The 19,151-nt window shown below is 42.0% G+C and overlaps 1 protein-coding gene across 1 annotated transcript in view; it reads right to left on the bottom strand.

Moving 5' to 3' along the window:
- Positions 1-4,163: 4,163 nt before the first annotated feature.
- The window catches only part of LOC132867494 (NACHT, LRR and PYD domains-containing protein 12-like), a 113,357-nt gene continuing 98,369 nt past the window's right edge, over positions 4,164-19,151 (bottom strand). The window contains exons 20-23 of the mRNA XM_060900440.1: positions 17,392-17,562; positions 8,194-8,367; positions 7,266-7,312; positions 4,164-7,007 (exon numbers count right to left, since the gene is read on the bottom strand). Coding sequence (XP_060756423.1) covers positions 6,466-7,007; positions 7,266-7,312; positions 8,194-8,367; positions 17,392-17,562 — 934 coding nt within the window. The 3' untranslated portion in view covers positions 4,164-6,465. The remainder of the gene's footprint in view (positions 7,008-7,265; positions 7,313-8,193; positions 8,368-17,391; positions 17,563-19,151) is intronic.

Raw genomic sequence — 19,151 nt, 5'->3', positions numbered from 1 at the left:
GGAAAAGGGGTATGAGAGACTCCGTCTCTCTGGGATGCTCTTTTTACACCCAATCATCTGACTGACCTGTTGCCAATTAACCTAATGATTTTTTTTACATTACACAACTTTTCCAGTCGTTTGTTGCCCCGTTCCAACTTTTCTGAAATATGTTGCAGGCACTAAATTCAAAATGAGCATATATATATATATATGAGTGATTCCACGCTTATGGGTACTGAAATGGGGACATGAACTTATTTTTAAAAATTCACCTAAAACCATTTCTTTTTTTACCATCAGGTCACAAAACATGTAATCTTTAATGAATGATATGTTAAAAGATAACTTTAATTTTCTGAGATGTAATAAAAACATATTTATATGCCAAAGTCAGAACGTAACAGAAGTGTTGTGGACATATATAGTCTCAATTTTAACAATGTAGAATTACTTTTTGAAACATAGGAAGGTGATGTTTTAGCAAATATAATTAATAAACATGTGTAGTAGAATAAACACACATTCTTTCAATAAGATTAACATGGTATATAGCTAGATTGTAATTAATTTGTAACAGACGCGAGATGGACAATCGTAACAGAAGTAATGTAACAGACATCATTTTGGAACTCATAGGCTTGACTTTGGCATATAAATATGTTTTTATTACATCTCAGAAAATTAAAGTTATCTTTTAACATATCATTCATTAAAGATTACATGTTTTGTGACCTGATGGTAAAAAAAGAAATGGTTTTAGGTGAATAAGTTCATGTCCCCATTTCAGTACCCATAAGCGTGGAATCACTCATATATATATATATATATATATATATATATATATATATATATATATATATATATATATATTATCCTACATCATTACATTCTACTACAATAACGCAATCTATACTATATTATTATAATCTACTAATTATAATACAGTGTTCTGTAGTCTACTATAATAAACTGTATTATACAGCAGTTTATTATTATACTACACTAGAGTCTATACCTAGTCTATACCACTATAGTATATTAAAATCTAATACTACATAATGCCACTGCAGCATATATTATACCTTCCTGTACTATACCGTATCATTATGCTATTTTATATCATTATATTATATTGTCTACTCTACTAAACAACTGTAACACACTACAGTAGGCTGTCATACAATACTCTTTCATACAATCCTTTGGCATTACTCTGCATATTATTATACTATACATTACTATCTCTATAACTATAGAAACGCTGCCAGCTTAACGTCTCCTCCTCACTTTTATCACAGAAAACAGGTGAATAAAAACCTGAATCATACCTTAGTGGGCTGTTCTCTGCAGGTGGATCCTCCTACAGTGCACCTGTGTCTGTCTTCTCCTGCATCACTCTCTGACTTCCACTTCCCGTTCGGAGAGAAACAGCGATCTGCGTGTTCTTGTAGGGTTTCTCTGAGGGGAAACGGAGAGAGTGAATTTGCATTTCGACGACCCTCCCCATCTCTTACCCCTTCTCTTTTCAGCTCTGCCATTGTTTGGCTCAGTTGGGGTCCTTACTCGCACAAAATCCTCAGCTCAAAGCCCTGAATGGTGATGTGGGATGAGCCAGAGGAGCCAGCTGTTCACATCCAACAACAAAATCATTTCATTCATTCCGGAGTGGGAACAGATTTCAAGGAATTTCTGAGAGTTTCTTTCGATAAAATGTTGAAAAAATTATAATATCAGAGTATCGCATCTAGTATAAGATTTAAAGAGTGACAAAGAAACTCTGGGGAAATATGAAATTAATTTTCAGACTTTGGAAATTCAGAAAAACTTTATAAAAGCAAAAAGTTGGATATTCCAAGATATATAAACTTAGAGCAGTTTATTATGCTCTGCTCTAAAACGTCAGAATTTCTGTTTTAATCATATTTTCAAACCAAAAAGATAACCCTTGAAAATCTGTAAGTTAAAAAAAAAAAAGGCCTGAAAAGTTCTGGATTTTTCCAGGACCCTTACCAAGCCGTGATTAACGAGATGGAGACATCATTATGAAATGAAATAAATAAGTAAATAACCAAACATACTTGATCACAGATTCTACATTTTACCAGGTTTCTTGCTGCACGATGTAGTTATAGCTTGCATACAGCATTTTGGTCGAAAAGACAAAAAAGGGGTTAAGTATTTCGTAAACCCAAATAATACATTTCTATAATGCTGTTAATTTTCGCTCTAGTACCCTGTATCCATATCCATTTTAAATCTTGTGAACAGGAAGGACTTTACACTACCGTTCAAAAGTTTGGGGTCACCCAGACAATTTTGTGTTTTCCATGAAAAGTCACACTTTTATTTCCCACCATAAGTTGTAAAACGAATAGAAAATATAGTCAAGACATTTTTCTGGCCATTTTGAGCATTTAATCGACCCCACAAATGTGATGCTCCAGAAACTCAATCTGCTCAAAGGAAGGTCAGTTTTATAGCTTCTCTAAAGAGCTCAACTGTTTTCAGCTGTGCTAACATGATTGTACAAGGGTTTTCTAATCATCCATTAGCCTTCTGAGGCAATGAGCAAACACATTGTACCATTAGAACACTGGAGTGAGAGTTGCTGGAAATGGGCCTAAACCAGACATTTGCAGCTAGAATAGTCATTTACCACATTAGCAATGTATAGAGTGGATTTCTGATTAGTTTAAAGTGATCTTCATTGAAAAGAACAGTGCCTTTCTTTCAAAAATAAGGACATTTCAAAGTGACCCCAAACTTTTGAACGGTAGTGTAATATCAGTCCTGTTCCTAATAAATGCTAGTCTTCTCTAACAGCTCATTGTGAATGAAATACTGCCTTTAACCACAAGATGGCGCTGAAAGCTATCACAAATGAGCGCTGCAGCAGTGAACCTGCTGACCGACGGGCCGCTTCCGGTGATCTGCGGGGCTCAGGAAAACTCCACCCTGAAATACAATAATTATGACAACTTTATTAAAATTCATTGATAAAAATCTAATTTACAATATATATAAACTCTTAAAAATTAAAAAAACACCATATTTACAAATACCAAAGAAAGAGAAAAAAAAATTATAAAATAAAGAACAAACTGGAAAAGAAAAAAAAACTATCTAATATCAGCAAGATTGGCATTAACAGTAAAATCCAATAAAAATTCATATTCATTGTTTTTAAAGAAAGGAGTGCGTGAATACAATAATTATATTAATACACACACTGAAGTGCATTGTGGGTAATGTAGGAAATGGTTAAAAAAGGTCAACACAGCATGTTAATTATAAATGATTAATAGGTGGATTTTTCCTTTCACTTGACTCGTAAATTATTTATCTTAACCTTTTAACGAAGTTAATTTCGCACCTCAAATGTGACAATCGTACGATTTCTCACATTTAACCTAAAAATATAGTTTTCCCCCCTTTTAAGTATAAAACTTAAAGTTTCCAGACTTAACTCAAACTAAATACAGAACTTGAAGTTTACTTGTGTGTGTGTGTTTCTCCTCAAGGTATTTTTAAATAAATCTATTCGTCTTCAGTCAAAAATACAAAAATAATAATTAAAATCACCGAGTTTAATTCAGCACCGGTTATGCTAATGCTCAGCTTACAACAGCGCGTGCAGTTGCTAAGCTTCAGGTCACAGTTAGCTACTTAGCTTAAATTAAATGCTAATATAAACGAGCTTAAAGTTGCCCATTTAAAGTTTTCTTAGCTTGATATAAATATCTAATATTAAAAATCGCAGAGATTAACTAAAATAATAACAGCAGCAACCACTTTAACAACTTTTTTTTTTTACCTCAGTCTTACCGATGCTTTCTCTGAGGTAAAAGCTCGTTACGAATCGATTCTGAGAATCAGCTCTTTTCTTTAAATCAGCTGTATGAGTCGGATCTTTGAATCATTTCTGTAATGTTTGAGGTGAACACTGGGAGTCGACTCACAGTTCAAAAGAGTCGTTTTGGTGATCGAACAGCCAAAAAATAACGGTCAAAAGTGATATACATACATTTATGTGTACTGTATACACACAAACATTAAAAATGATCAGAAAATGGTTTGTGTAGGACTTTCCAAAATTAGACACATGAAAAATGAGCATTTTAAAGGACATATTTTATTCTGTGTAAAAAATACAAATGATTTAAGATAATAACAGTACTGGAAACTGATGAAAGTGCATCAAAAATGTATTCCATAGACACAAATAAAGTACACACAGGATGAACATTAGTTATATAATGAACAAAATAGCCTTATATTCTGAATAAACAGGTCATAGAGACATTATTAATTATTACATTTTCAAAACTAAAAGTGAAATCATGTTGAGTAAAGGTATGTTGAGAAGATTGTTCAGAGCTAATAACATACAAGTAGTTTTCGCAAAATAATTTACTGGCCTACAGTCAGTCCACATCAAGATCGATCAATCATGTGAAGGTTTATAGGAGGTTTTAACTGGTGGTTAAAAGCAGAGATGGACAAAAGCACAGAACTCCATTACTCGAGTCCAGGTCTTACTTTGACTGATCAAATATTACTCCAGTACAAGTGAAAGATGTTCAGAGTATTTTTTGTTTTCAATCTTTAATGTTTTCTTTCAAATGTCAAGGCATTGTACAGTATTGTTGCCACAACATAATGACTCTGAAAACAACCTACTGAATGCACCAACTTGCTTGGAGAACCTGTAGAATAAAAAGCTTATAGAATATGCTACAAAGCCTATGGACCCTTTTCACGTGACGTCACAACAAACGCGGCCGCCATTTTGGACGTGTACTACCAGTAGTTTACCACAGCCAGCATTGAGGAATGGCAGCAAAGAAAGTTTTTACTTTCAGCAAGACTTCCATCATGCCACTATATTGTTGTGCACCTGGATGTAGTAACCATCAACAAACAAGGCAAGGGTTATCATTTTATCGGATCCCGACGGAGAAGATGGATAGCGGCCATTAACAGATTGGCAGCCCTCGGCATACCAGCGCTTGTGTAGTGACCACTTTGTTGGAGGTAAGACGAATAAAATTAGCCAGAAAAGGCATTACATTGCTGCTAACATTCTGTGGCGGCGAGTGTGTAACCAAATAGGTTAAAATAACCCATTGTAACCTCTTTGTTCTCCTGTAGTAGCTATTGTTGACTAGCTAATGTCAACAATATAGTAGCTAGTATGTTACTGTAGCAATGTTTACGTTCAGTCATTTGGATGACTGTTAAAACCTTTCAGTCTCAAGTTTTTCCTTTACTGTATTTACTAGTTTACTGTAATTATGATCCGGCAGCTATTTACACCGGATCCAGTATAAATAGCTGCCGGAGCCAACGTCCGAGGTTCCGGAGCGCGCTCCGGCTTGCTCGCCCTCAAATTAAGCAGCGCGCGCCGGCTTGCTCCGGAGTGCTCCGGCCGAGGTTGCCCTCAAATTAAGCAGTGCGCACCGGCTTGCTCCGGAGCAAGCCGGAGCGCGCTCCGTAACCTCGGCTGGAGCACTCCTGGAGCAAGCCAGAATGCGCTCCGGAACCTCGGACGTTGGCGTGTATGTGTATGGCGATGGGTTTTTAATGACATAGGTATACAGATCATGTGGGCCGAAGTCAGGTAAAGACGAGGGCTTCGTGTACTTCCGTACGTCAGTGAACAATCCTGGTGGAAGCAGGTAAACGTCGTTCTCTAAGCCTGCTAACCTCAATTTTTGCAAATACCTCTCCCTCTGCTCGCCCTGTAAATGCCCTACGTCGCTGGATAGTGAAGGTGTTTTCTGCATCTCGCTCCTTTTTCTTTTATGTTTTTCGTTTGTCGCCTTCCTCGCATTCAAACTGATTCGAGCCGAAGTCCACTACATGTCCAAAATGGCGGTCGCGTTTACGAAGGTCACGTGACTGAAAAGGGTCTATAGAAACACCTGAAATCAACAAAAGGACAACCATTGTCCTTATTTAAACACCCCTCACCCAACCAACAAATGTTTCCCTTCCTCGACATGCTTTCTCAGGTTGGACAGGGAATTTTTTGAGGCAGTGAAGAAGTTTATGCATGGTAAACAGAGCAAACATTTAAAACAATATAAATCTTCATTTCAAACATCTAAAACATGGACTTCAGATACGGCCCTGGGTGTTCTGGTAAGGATTCGTCATTTTTATCTGCCATAGTCATTATTACAACCACCAAGTTCTTTTCTATCAGATTTTAGAAAAGAAAATTCATCCACTGATTCCAAAGCTACGCTTCAAAGTAGCCAGTAACCTTCATAGAAATGTAGTGAAGTCAACAGTACAATATTTGTCTTTCAAATGTAGTGAAGTCATACGTTTCCAAAATAATTCCTCACGTAAAGTACAGACACTTGAAAAATTTCCTTAATTACAGTACTCATGTAAATCTACTTCATTACTCTCCACTCCTGGTTAAAGCCAGACTAAATTCTCTCCAGTTAATTCCTTTTAATGAATGCTCTTATTTTATTTGAGCTCACACAGTGTAACCGTGTCATCATAGTTATACACCCGGATGCCTGGATACAGGGGCTCAGTGAACGTTGTGTGAAATGTGTACGTGTGATACACCCTGTCAGATGAGATGATAAAATAGGAGAGTGTACCAGCCTGCCAGTCTAAATAGATACCCATTCTTTTAGAGGGATTCGGTGGCATAGATACTACTGTTTCCTTGTTATTGTAACTGACATAATAACCATAATCATTGGAACAAAACAGAATCCAGGATTTATTATTCATCCCCAGTTTGCAGTCTCTGCCACGACCTTTTCTGTTGATACCTTTGTAAGTTACCCCTATGTAAACAACATTGCCAGTCCACTCAGTTTCCCAGTAGAAGCGAGCATCACTCAGGGTCTGTCTGCACAAAACCTCGGCGTAGTACTCAAACCGATCGGGGTGGTCCGGATATGGCTGCTCACCTTTAGTCATCGTCACCTTTTTGTTCCCACTCAGAGAAAGTGTTCTGTGTGCCGTGTTTGGGTCGAGGGTGATCTCACAGGCGTCTGCAGAAAAATTGGCTCAAAATCCATTTTCAACAACATTTGGTCTAGTTCACTATAATATACGTAGGTCTACAGTAAATAACTTTGCTATGGCACTTGAGATGTAAACAGAACTCAAAAAACCATGCCTAATACAAAATTAACAACAAAAATAAGTCTTACAAACTTAAATATATTAAAATGTCCTTAGGAATTGCCTTTATATTGGAAGATGCACTTCTGATGAATGAATTAAAACCCGCTTGTATATGTTCTTACATTTCTTTAGTCCTGGTTTGATCCTGCACTCGCCACTGTGGTCCACACTGTAAAAACAACAACAAAATCAACTAAGAGTCGTGATAACGTATTCATTTAGCACGCTAACCTTTTCTTTATGGGCTACAAACTTTAAATAAATACATGAACTCATTTTTGGGGGGGTTTCGCTGAAGACAACCTTAAAAGCAAAACTTGTATCTTGGTCATTTATGTCCTCACTCATACTGTTTGAGTATGAGTCATCAATACACAGTACATAGTCATCAATACTAACAGTAATGTACAGTCTTGTATTCAACAAAGATTTTAATCATGCAACCTAACTGAGCCTGAAACATGTCATGAAAAGTTTAGTCTTGTCACATACACAGGTTCAGATGCAAGTGCAGGTATACAAGACTTTATTAAACTTGGCAATCAATATAAAGGCATAAACCAAAATCAGAGTCGAGGTGCAGGCAAGGGTCGAGTGAACTTAGCAAACAACATTAACGAGGACAGGCAAAAGCAAGATAAGAAACCAGAAATGAGATCAAAACCACAACAAATCACTGAACAAAAGGCTTGGCAACGACTAGAAAAATCACAGCGTATACTTCGCAAACTGGATGCATGTGGAGTGCGCTTATATACTGTGAGTGTGGTTATAATTGAGTCCAGGTGTGTAATCAGCAAGATGGTGAGTGTGAACATGACAAAGTCCGTGTGTGTGCTGGAAGTGTAGTCCTCAGGGGCCATGTTTGTAGGCTGTGCGGTCATGTGGGAGTTGAAGTCTAATAACATTTTTATGACAAGTACACAGTAACTGACCCTGAACTGGGATGGGACTCCGACATTCATCACATACAAGTTTGGGGTTACTCCAAAGTTGTTTAAAAATGGTTAAAATAGATTTTTGTTCCCTTTCTTCCCTTGCTCCACTCACCTCAGCTTCTCCAGGTTACAGCGTGGATTATCTCGTACAGCAGACAGCTGTCTCACTCCTGACTCTCCAGGATGATTGTAGCTGACATCGAGATCTTTGAGCTTCGAGTGATCTGAGCTTAAAGCTAAAGCTAGAGCGGAGCATCCATCCTCTGTTACACAACACCCTGAAAGACTGCAGAGGAACAACGATTACACTTCATTCACAATGAATAAATACGCCACCAACACACACCTGATACAGTTCCAGTGTGCTTGGTTCATTACGGTCCGTAAATGACAGGTAATATCCTGTCCTGTTCAATGCAATTTCTGGAATTTACTCTAAATCCTAAATTGTGCAGGATTTTTTTCATGGGTCTTTCTTATAAAAGATTTGGCACTACATTTATTTAACAGTGCTCCATTTTAACATCTCTGTAAACTAGATATTAAATATTTATAAATTATACGTTAAAAAAGTAAGGTTTGTCTTTCCGTTTTTAAGAAATACAATTCAACAAGCATACATCTTTGAAACGCAGCAAATGTATTTCTGTATTCATTTTTTTGTCTTCATACTATGCATACCTATGTTTTTATGTTTCACAGATCCCCTTTGAAAAGTGTGATTTCAGTCAGTCAGCGAAAGGTACTCCAGTAAAAGGACATGGATGGGTTTGTCCTTTCACTGCACTTAAGTTCAAGTTCAACCTTCCATCTTTAACGCTTACCACAGAAAGTATGTTAAGTCAAGTTTGGGTTTAAACGATTTAGCAATGTTCAGCACTGCAACAGTTCAACAGAACTCCAGTTCAACAGAAAGAGGAACTAAAATCAGTCATGACTCCTTCAGTGAAAACAAGCCTAAAGTTTCTAACTTCCTGTGGCAGCAGGGGTGTGATCGAGCATCGGCAGTTAATGGTGAGGAGTCAGGCTGAACCAGCAGGTAATAAGTGATGAGTTACACCTGTGTCTAATTACTGGCTGTCTATTGATGTGTGACTCTGTGTGTCTTTCAGATGGCCAATAAGTAGCAAGAAAGGTGCGTTCCCCAACGTGTATGTGTGTGTATACACACACGTGTTAGTAGTCACTGAAAAGTGCAAGTAAAAATAAAGCACACCTTGAACTATGGCACCTGTCTACTGTTCCTCACTACCCTAACCTAGGAAGGTGCTACACTGGGGCTGAAATCCGGGAATTTGAGGAACAAATGCTGCCTTGGAGTCCAAAGCAGTCAGAGAGCTCCCCTAGACACTCGACAACAACCTCCAACACCACCACCAAGAAATCATCACACCGTCCACCAAGCAGGGGCAGCGTTTCTGGGCTCTGCTTGAGGCCCAGGCAGAAGACTAGCCAGTGATCCAGTGCTTGGTCCAGTCAGCGGGTACTCCAGTGGTAGCTCCTGTGGCCAGCATTCCCATTCAGATGGTCAAGATGGGGCCGCAAGATGACCCAGAAACCTTCCTTGAGCTGTTTGATCGTATTGCGGAGGAGAGCTCGTGGCCAACCTCACAGTGGGTGACCCGTCTACTACCACTCCTGCCAGGGAAAGCACAGCTCACGGCTCAGCAGCTCCTGGCCACCAGCATGCTGGAATACCCAGACCTGAAGCGGGCTGTAATGCAACGGGTCAGCTGTGACCCAGAACATCGCCAGCATTTCTGCACGCTGGCCTATGGCGGGGTCGGTCGCCTGTTTGCATTTGTGCAACAGCTCTAGGACGCCTGCTGATGGTGGCTGCTAGCAGGCGACTGCAATGTGGACGTGATTGATCGCATGACATTGGAACAGTTTGTTACCCAGCTGCCAAGCAAGACCTCAATGTGCATCCGGGAGATTCCATCGAATGGGTGCCATTTGCTTGTTGTACCACTCCCAAATTAAACTTAATTTGTTATATCTTTTCAACACTGATTATAATAACACACATATTTAACTATTCAAAATGTGTATTGGTCAACCTCAGGCTACGTTACAAGGTTTGGAAGTCAAAGATGGCTGCATTTTTTTCAGTCCTGTTACCAAAACTCTGAAAGTAACAGGACTGAGTTTTTAGCCTAGGATTAGCTAATACATGGAATTAAGCCACATGGCATCATCGCTAATAGCATGACCACACTTAGCACATTCTAGTGATTTACCAAAAATTTGTATTTTTAAAATAAACATATCATCTAAGAAATAATTTAAGTAACAGGACAGTATGTTGACATTGACCTTATCAGTCAAAGTTAAAAAATCATCAAATATACAGAAAAGTAAATGAGAGAACTAACTTTGGTCTTCCCATGGCCTTCAGAAGACACAACTGATGTAACTTCCTGTTGAGCATGTGATTTATGGAATGTTCCAAATTTGTCAGATGGGGTAATATGTTTGGGTAACAGGACTGAGTGAAAACCCAGGGACACGACTAAAATGTATATTTTAACTAAGATATTGTGGATTTCTTATGAAAAAAATATATTTAAACCATGGATAGGATATGGAGTCACACAACAGTGCAAAAGAAATACTGTTTCTGAAGGATTTTAATCATAATATTTCATAGTTAAGTATAAAGTTAGAGTGCGGGGACAGGTAACACATGCTATTTTTCAGTGTTTTAGGTAGTTTTTATTAATCCTTACAATTATATATCTTAAATTTGAAATCAGATCAATGTGCAGGACATTCTGCGTAATAAGGAAAAGTATTTTAAAGTACATTTTTATGTGCATTTATACATATAATTTTCTAGGGACGGAAATGGCACCGATTCGGTGGAATGGCTCATCCAGTGTCACTGCACGGCATCGCTGGAGGAGGCAGTCCAGCTGGCAGAGGACCACTTGATGGCGTTTCTGGGAGCAGGCACTCCTGCAGCTTTTTTCTCCCTCTCTCTCCCTCCTCGCCCCTCCCCTACCCCAGCCCCGCGGAGACAGGGACCAATTCCCCCGATATCCACTCCCCACATGTTTCCTCACATGTCTGTTCTCGTGTCTCCTCACCCCTTTCTCTTTCTGTGTCTGTGCTGCCGCTAACCCCCTCTCTCCACAGGTGGACACGTCTGTGCCCACCAAAACTGGGAGAAAGTCCAGGTAGGTCTGCTGATGCAGCAGGAAGGCTGGGATTTAAAAGTTAAAGTTAACTTTAAAGTTATTCAAGTGGTCAGTGCATACACAGAGGTAGACAAGATTTAAAACATAAAAACATAAAACAAATAATAAATACCCCACCCCACCCCATACATCAGCAATCCAATTAATACATGCTGGTCTTTCACATCCCCCCCGACACACACACGCACACACAGTACTGTCAAGTTCTTTGCCCTTCATTTAAAATCCTGATTGCAGTGGGGACAAATGACTTACTGAACCTGGTAGTTCTTATTTTCCTTTGCAGCAGTCTCCCCTTGGCACGTTGGCTTGGCTGGAATCTATTGTATAGGGGATGGGTTGGATCCCTGAGAATACTCTCAGCTTTATGAAGTATAATGTCTTTGTATAGCTGAACAGCTGATACTTGATTACACCCAATTATCCCACTGGCATTCTTAATAATGCGTTGTAATTTATCCTGATCATGTTTACGCATATTGCCAAAAACACAGATCAGTCCAAAGGACAAGACACTCTGAAGCACAGACCTATAAAACAACTGTAAAATACATCTATCAACATTAAAACTTCGTAACTTCCTTAAGAAAAACATTCTCTGTTGGAGCTTTTTTACCTTAGAAGTGGCGCATTTGTCAAACTTCAACTGATCATCAAGTTCAATCCCTAAATATTTGTAGGTGTTAACTCTTTCAATGGATGTGTTATTGACGACTGTGTGGGGTACTTCTTCTGTATTACATCTAAAATCAATAACCATTTCTTTAGTTTTGGTTGCATTTACAGTAAGATGGTTTTCAAAGCACCAGCTTATGAAGCTCCCCACTTTCTCCTCAAATCTGGCCATTGATGCACTCCCTGTTGTTAAAAATCCTACCAGGGCAGTGTCATCCACATACTTAAAATAAGAGTGTCTGGTGTCAAAAGCGCGGCACTCATTGGTGTAAAGTGTATAAAGTATAAGGGACAACACACAGCCCTGCGGTGCACCAGTATTGATGTACCTCATAGAAGAGATAGTCTGATTAAACCTGACCTGTTGGGTTCGCTTTAGAAGAAAATTGTTGATCCACATGATGAGCCTTGGATTAACGCCTAGATCTACCAGCTTACGTACCAGCAGGTGGGGTTGTATGGTGTTGAATGCACTGCTGAAGTCAATAAAGACAATATTTACAAAACTCTGAGGTGCTTCAAGATGCACGTATATACTGGTTGTCATTGTCAGCAGTGCATCCTCCACACCACGCTTTGGCTGGTACGCAAACTGGTATGGATCCAGTGATGGTGCTACGTCAGTAAGCAGATGTTTCAGCACAATCTTCTCCAGGCATTTCATGGGAGCTGATGTTAATGCAACAGGTCTTAAATCATTCATCTCTTTGGGCCTATTGTTTTTAGGCACTGGTACGATCAGAGACTGCTTCCACTTTTCTGTAAAAGTTTCATGTCCTCTTTTGAACCCCCAGATTTAAATAACCTCTTTTTTTGGTTTAGCAGTTCTTTGAGTTCAGGGGTGACCCACAGTTTGTTGTTGGGGTAAAGTTTCACTGTCTTTTTGGGAACAATTAGATCCTCGCAGAAGTTAATGTATCCTGTGACTACGAGCGCAGCGTCACTGATGTCCGTCGACGAGTTTATTAAAAGCTCCCAGTCGGTGCAGTCTAGGCAGACTCTCAGAGTGTTGGAAGCTTCAGCTGACCAGCACTTTACTTCTTTTTTTCTCACCTTTTCTCGACGCAGCAAAGGCTGATATGTTGGTATTAGATGGATCATGTTGTGGTCTGACCTACCGAGCCCTGGTAGAGCCCTTGCAAATAGGCTTTCTCCAGGTTGCCGTAGCACAGATCTAAACACGCTTCCTCACGTGTAGAACATGCCACATATTGATGGTAAGCAGGCAGGGTCTCGGCCAGACTACAAAGATTGAAATCGCCAAGTATGAATTTTGCTGCATCGGGCGCTTTTGCTTCAGTCAGTGTCACCAGCTTGTGTATAGTGTTGCCCGCCTCCCTCACATCAGCTGAGGGTGCGATGTATACAATAAAAAGGCAGATCTGATTTATTTCGCGGGGCATGTAGTAGGGTCTTAGGTTGACCGCTAACAGTTCTATATCTTTTGTGCAAAGTCTATGTTTCACAGTAATGTGTGTTGGGTTACAGTATTTGTTATTTACGAACAGACACACACCTCCGCCTTTGCTCTTTCCAGAGTTTGCATTACGGTCTGCCCTTACCAGTGCGAAATCTTCCAGGTCAGCGGCTGAGTCGGGATCTGATTCCGTCAGCCAGGTTTCTGATAGACAGATCAGACAGGATTGCCGGTAGTCCGCTAAATATTGCGCACAGGCGCGAAGTTCATCAATTTTGTTCCGTATACTTTATACGTTCCCAAACATGATTGTTGGTAGTGGTTGTCTGAATGGTCTCCTCCTAAGTTGGGCCCACACCCCTCCTTTCCTGCCCCGTTTTCGTCTTGTTTTATGGCATGCATGTGGTGGTGTCGGTAATCCCAGAAATTGATCTTGTGAGAGAGATGGAACTGCTTCCCTGAGTTTTAGCAGAGCCTCCTGGCTGTAAGTGATTTTAAGTCGGGGTCCTGTAGGAAGCCCAGTCGCCAACACCGTGCAATCCAGGAGGCAGATGATTACTACCAAAATTAAAAGTATTTCCATGTCTCGTCTCATCTTGCGTGAGTGTGAATGCTTATAATTAACTCATCTCATCTCATTATCTCTAGCCGTTTTATCCTGTCCTACAGGGTCGCAGGCAAGCTGGAGCCTATCCCAGCTGACTACGGGTGAAAGGCGGGGTACACCCTGGACAAGTCGCCAGGTCATCACAGGGCTGACACATAGACACAGACAACCATTCACACTCACATTCACACCTACGGTCAATTTAGAGTCACCAGTTAACCTAACCTGCATGTCTTTGGACTGTGGGGGAAACTGGAGCACCCGGAGGAAACCCACGCGGACACGGGGAGAACATGCAAACTCCGCACAGAAAGGCCCTCGCCGGCCATGGGGCTCGAACCCGGACCTTCTTGCTGTGAGGCGACAGCACTAACCACTACACCACCGTGCCGCCCCTTATAATTAACTCGCAGTACTAAAAAGACAAACTTTCACCACGCAAACAAACAAACAAACAAACATGTCTACAAACAGAACATAGTGCACCTGACCGTGTCGCTGCAAGGAGCATGCGCCACAGATTTCTCGGGATAAGCACTTCCGCAAAGAGATGGGGACTCTGATTCACATTCCCGATGCACCAGCACGCTTCCCCCGATCGAGCACGAATGTACCACGTCTTTGAGTATTCAAAGGGGTACACATCAGGCTTTGGTGGATCCTGGCTGTAATCAGACCTCCATGCATCAAAGCCTGATTCCATGCGGAGCAGAGGAAATGCAAGAATGGTGATTGGGCAATTGGGCTTCTGGTGAATGCCAGCTGATATATCCAGTTGCCATGCCAAAAGTGCCATTGCTCCGATTACAATTAATTGAGATCCCCTTCAAAAGAATTGGCATGGATCTTGTTGAGCCATTAGATCAATCTGCACATGGTTATCTCTTTGTGTTCGTCATAGTGGATTATGCAATGCAATACCCAGAAGCAGTGCCTCTTTGCAATATCTCTGCATGTAGTGTTGCAGAAGCACTCTTCCACATTATCTCCCCAGTCAGGATTCCAAAAGAAATCCTGACTGATCAAGGCACTACTTTTATGTCACGTACAGGATGCAAACTGTAGGAATTATTAGGGATGAAATCATCTACAAACGGATGGGCTGGTCGAACGATTTAATCAAACGCTTAAAAACATGATTCATAAGTTAATTCATAGGGATGCTAGAAACTGGGATAAGTAGCTAGACCTTCTGTTGTTTACAGTGTGCAAGGTCCCACAAGCCTCCACTGGGTTTTCCTCATTTGAATTGTTGTATGGGCACAAGCCCCATGTTGTCTTAGATCTCATTAAAGAAAATTGGGAGGAGGGAACTTCACAAAGCAAAAATGAAATTTGGTATGTTCTTGACCTGAGAGCAAAACTCCATGCACTGAGACAGGAGAAGACAGACCCAGGAGAATTTGCTACAGGTACAAGAACATCAATCCCACCTATACAACAGAGGGACATAGCTAAGAGAATTTGCACCGGGAGATAAAAGTGCTCATTTTACTGCCCACATTGAGCTCAAAATTAACCACCAAGTGGCAAGGGCCCTTTAAGGTCACACGGCGAATAGAGGAAGTTGACTATGAGGTCAGGCGTGCATCAAATTTACCACCTCAATAATCTGAAACCATGGAGACAGGAGGTTTCTGTGGTTCTGGTGACAGTAGTTCCTGAGAAGGCAGAACTGGGACCAGAGGTAAGTCACAAAAATACGGCCCAATTCACTCCAGTCCCCTGTTGAAACCACCTCTCACTGTCCCACAAAGCACAGGTTAGCAGGTTGCAGGAGGAATTCTGTGACGTGTTTTCGCCCCTCCCTGGTTAAACTTACCTCGCAGAGAACCACATAGTCACTCCCCCAGGGGTGGTGGTGAGCAGACACCTGTATAGGGTCCCCAAGCACAAGGAAAATGTGGCTCGGGATGAACTCAAGGCAATGCTCGACATGAGATTAATTGAGGAGTCACACAGCGATTGGAGCAGCCCAGTGGTCTTAGTTCCCAAGACTGACAGGACAGTCGGGGTCTGTGTGAACTATAGAAAAATCAAAGCAGTGTCTAAATTTGACGCATATCCGATGACTCACACTGATGAACTGTTTGATCGGTTAGGCATGGTTCGCTTTTATTCGACACTGGATTTGACAAACCGATATCGGCAGATCCCCTTGACTCCATTATCTCAGGAAAAAAATAGCCTTTTCCACTCCATTTGGTTTACACCAATTCATCACCCTTCTCTTTGTTTTTTTGGGGCTCCAGTGACGTTTCAGCGTCTCATGGACCGAATCCTCTGTCCCCACAATGCATATGCCGCTGCCTATTTAGAGGACATTATTATTTATAGCAATGATTGGCATTGGCATTTACAACATCTAAAGGCTGTCCTGAGATCACTGAGGTGCTGTCACACCTGTCCCAGTTCTTCACTGCCCCAACCTAGGAAGGTGTTCCACTTCCTGCAGTGTTTCTGCAGTGACAATGTGTCTGTATGTGGTACTTTCCTTTAGTAGCTATGATTCCTAGTTGACCAAGTCAGATTAGGTTTGAGTTCAGCATGTCTAGATCTTGGACAACAATAACGGATTTGTCTGTAATTCTGATGATGATTCCCAAAGGAACTTAAATAAAATCATTTGGAATCAGGCCAGGTTTATTGTGTGAGATTTGAACATTATTACTTGTCACATGATACGAGGTCACAATTCAATCTGGGGTGAATTCTATTACAGACTGTGAGATAACATGTTCTATGATGACAATCCTCGAATGAGAGACTTGCGATTAAAGAAAATTTCCACGTTCTGCTCATGTCATCAATCAGTGTGATCCAGAAATCAGTTCCTGACAGAAAATGGTCTTGCAATAAAAGACAAACATTCTTGAGGTAAGCTAGAAGTGAGCTTGGGGTAATAAGAAGATTGCTTCCTGTCCCTTAGTATGCTATATTTATGCTTCTCCATCTCCACGCATTCATTTGTAGCTGTCCAGTGAGTTTACTGTCCTCCTATTGGTGGATTGAAAAAGAGCGTCGTAGCAGCACTCACACTGAGATTTTAACCACAACTTCAGTCGTCTATCATTGCAATGATATTAAGTTAGCTACCAACAACAAAAGCATGTCACATTTTGCATTTTAAGGCCAACGATTTCAACCCACAACCAAACTATTCTTTTACGCAATTTACCTGCAACAACAACAAAATCAGTGAAAAGTCACCACATAAGGAAAACAAAAAACTGAAACAAAAGCAGCATTTATGTTTATTCAAGCCAGAAAAAAAAGAGTAGTGGGGAAAAAAAACAGAAAATATATCTCATATCAATTGCAGTATATGCATTGCAAAACCTTGATTAATAAAGGAGACAAGCAGAGAATTGCTTCACTGTGACTTCTCACTGCTGTTTGACTTTAACTTACCCCAGTTTCTGCAGTGAGCATCGTGGGTCCTGAAGACCAGTGCAAAGCAGCTTCAGCCCTGAATCGTGCACATCATTGTCTCTCAGCTCCAGTTCTCTCAAATGCGTGTGGGAACTCAGAACTGAGGCCAGGTTTGAACAAGACCTCTCTGTGAGATTACACCATCGCAGACTGCAGCAGAGAAAAGAAACAGGTTCCAAGTAGTTTCTATCTTGTACAAAACAGGAATATCCATATTACTTCTGAAGAAAGACTTTTCACCATGATCCAAAAGGTCTGAAACTTTCACAGTTAATATAAGAGCATTTTTGTGACATTATAAAGTGTCTGCAACACTTGTGGGGATTGAGGGGGAAATGAAGAGATAGGAGGCAGGCTGGCGACAACTAAACGGTGCACCTTATTTCCTTTTGCTTTTCAGCCGTTTTACTTTCTGTCAGGATCGCTGTGGCAGTGGGGGCGTGGTCAAGCGTCGGTCTGTGACCGGAGGGTGGAGTCAGGGAAGGTAAGTGGCAGAATCACTACACCTGAGGTGAATTAACCTGTTTGTGTGTCTTCCCCAGTGACTGTGCCCTATTTAAGGAAGAGAGGGAGAGCAGAGCGGGGTCTCCCGAACCAGATGACTGATGTGCGTGTGTGTATATATGCGTGTGGCTGGGAGAGTGTATGTTTGTGACTGTAAAGTGCAAATAAAGAGAGTTTTTGGAACTCAGTTCTGGCCTGCCATCCTCCTGTGCTCCACCCACCTGCTCTGACCTCTACAGTGGTGCTGAAACCCGGGACGCCGAGCACAGAGGAGAACAGCCCCATGGAGTCCTCCCCCTTCGCAGACCTAATCCATGCCCTCACCACGGCCCAACAGAGCCAGCATCAGGCGCTGCTCGCCCTCCAAAAGGAGCAAGAACAACGGTTCGAGGCCCTGGTGCTTGCGCAACAGGAAGATCGACAGGCGTTCCTGCACCTCCTCGCGTCAGCGGGGTCCACCATCTCCACCGCTGCGGGCCCACTCCACCTCACCCTAATGAAGATGGGCCCGCACGACGACCCCGAGGCCTTCCTCACGCTATTTGAACAAGCAGCAGAGGCATTGGGGTGGCAGTTGGAACAGCGCGCGGCGCGCCTCCTCCCCCTGCTAACAGGCGAGGCGCAGCTGGCCACGCTACAGCTCTCCGCTGACAGCAGGCTGGTCTACGCGGACCTGCGCCGGGTCGTCCTCCAGCATGTGGGGCGCTCCCCTGAACAACATCGTCAGCGCTTCCACGCTCTGCGCCTAGAGGAGGTCGGCCACCCATTCGCATTTGGCCAGCAACTCCGGGACGCCTGCAGGCGGTGGCTGAGGGCCGACAACCACGACGCCGAGGGAGTCGTCGACCTGGTAGCGTTGGAGCAGTTCATCGCGCAACTTCCCAAAGAAATGGCGGAGTGGGTCCAGTGCCATCGCCCGGCGTCGCTGGATCAGGCCATCGAGTTGGCAGAGGATCATTTGGCGGCTGTTCCCGCGGCAGGTTCACAGATCCCCTCTTCACTTCTCTCTTCTCTCTCCCTCTTTCCCTCCCCTTCTGTGTCTTGTCCTCGCCCCGTTCTCCCACCGCAGAGGCGGGGGCCGGCTCCCTCACAGCCGGTCCGCCGCACCTGCGGTGTCCTCCCATTTCCCGCTTCCGTGTCTGTCTCTCCCCCCCCCTCAGGTGAGTGAGCCCCAGAGTACCAGTGCAGAGAGAAAGCCCGGGCCGGTTTGCTGGCGCTGCGGGGAGCCGGGGCAC

This window comes from Neoarius graeffei, chromosome 19 (assembly GCF_027579695.1).
Source record: "Neoarius graeffei isolate fNeoGra1 chromosome 19, fNeoGra1.pri, whole genome shotgun sequence".
Taxonomy (NCBI): domain Eukaryota; kingdom Metazoa; phylum Chordata; class Actinopteri; order Siluriformes; family Ariidae; genus Neoarius; species Neoarius graeffei.
This window is presented reverse-complemented; position numbering and strand designations above follow the sequence as displayed.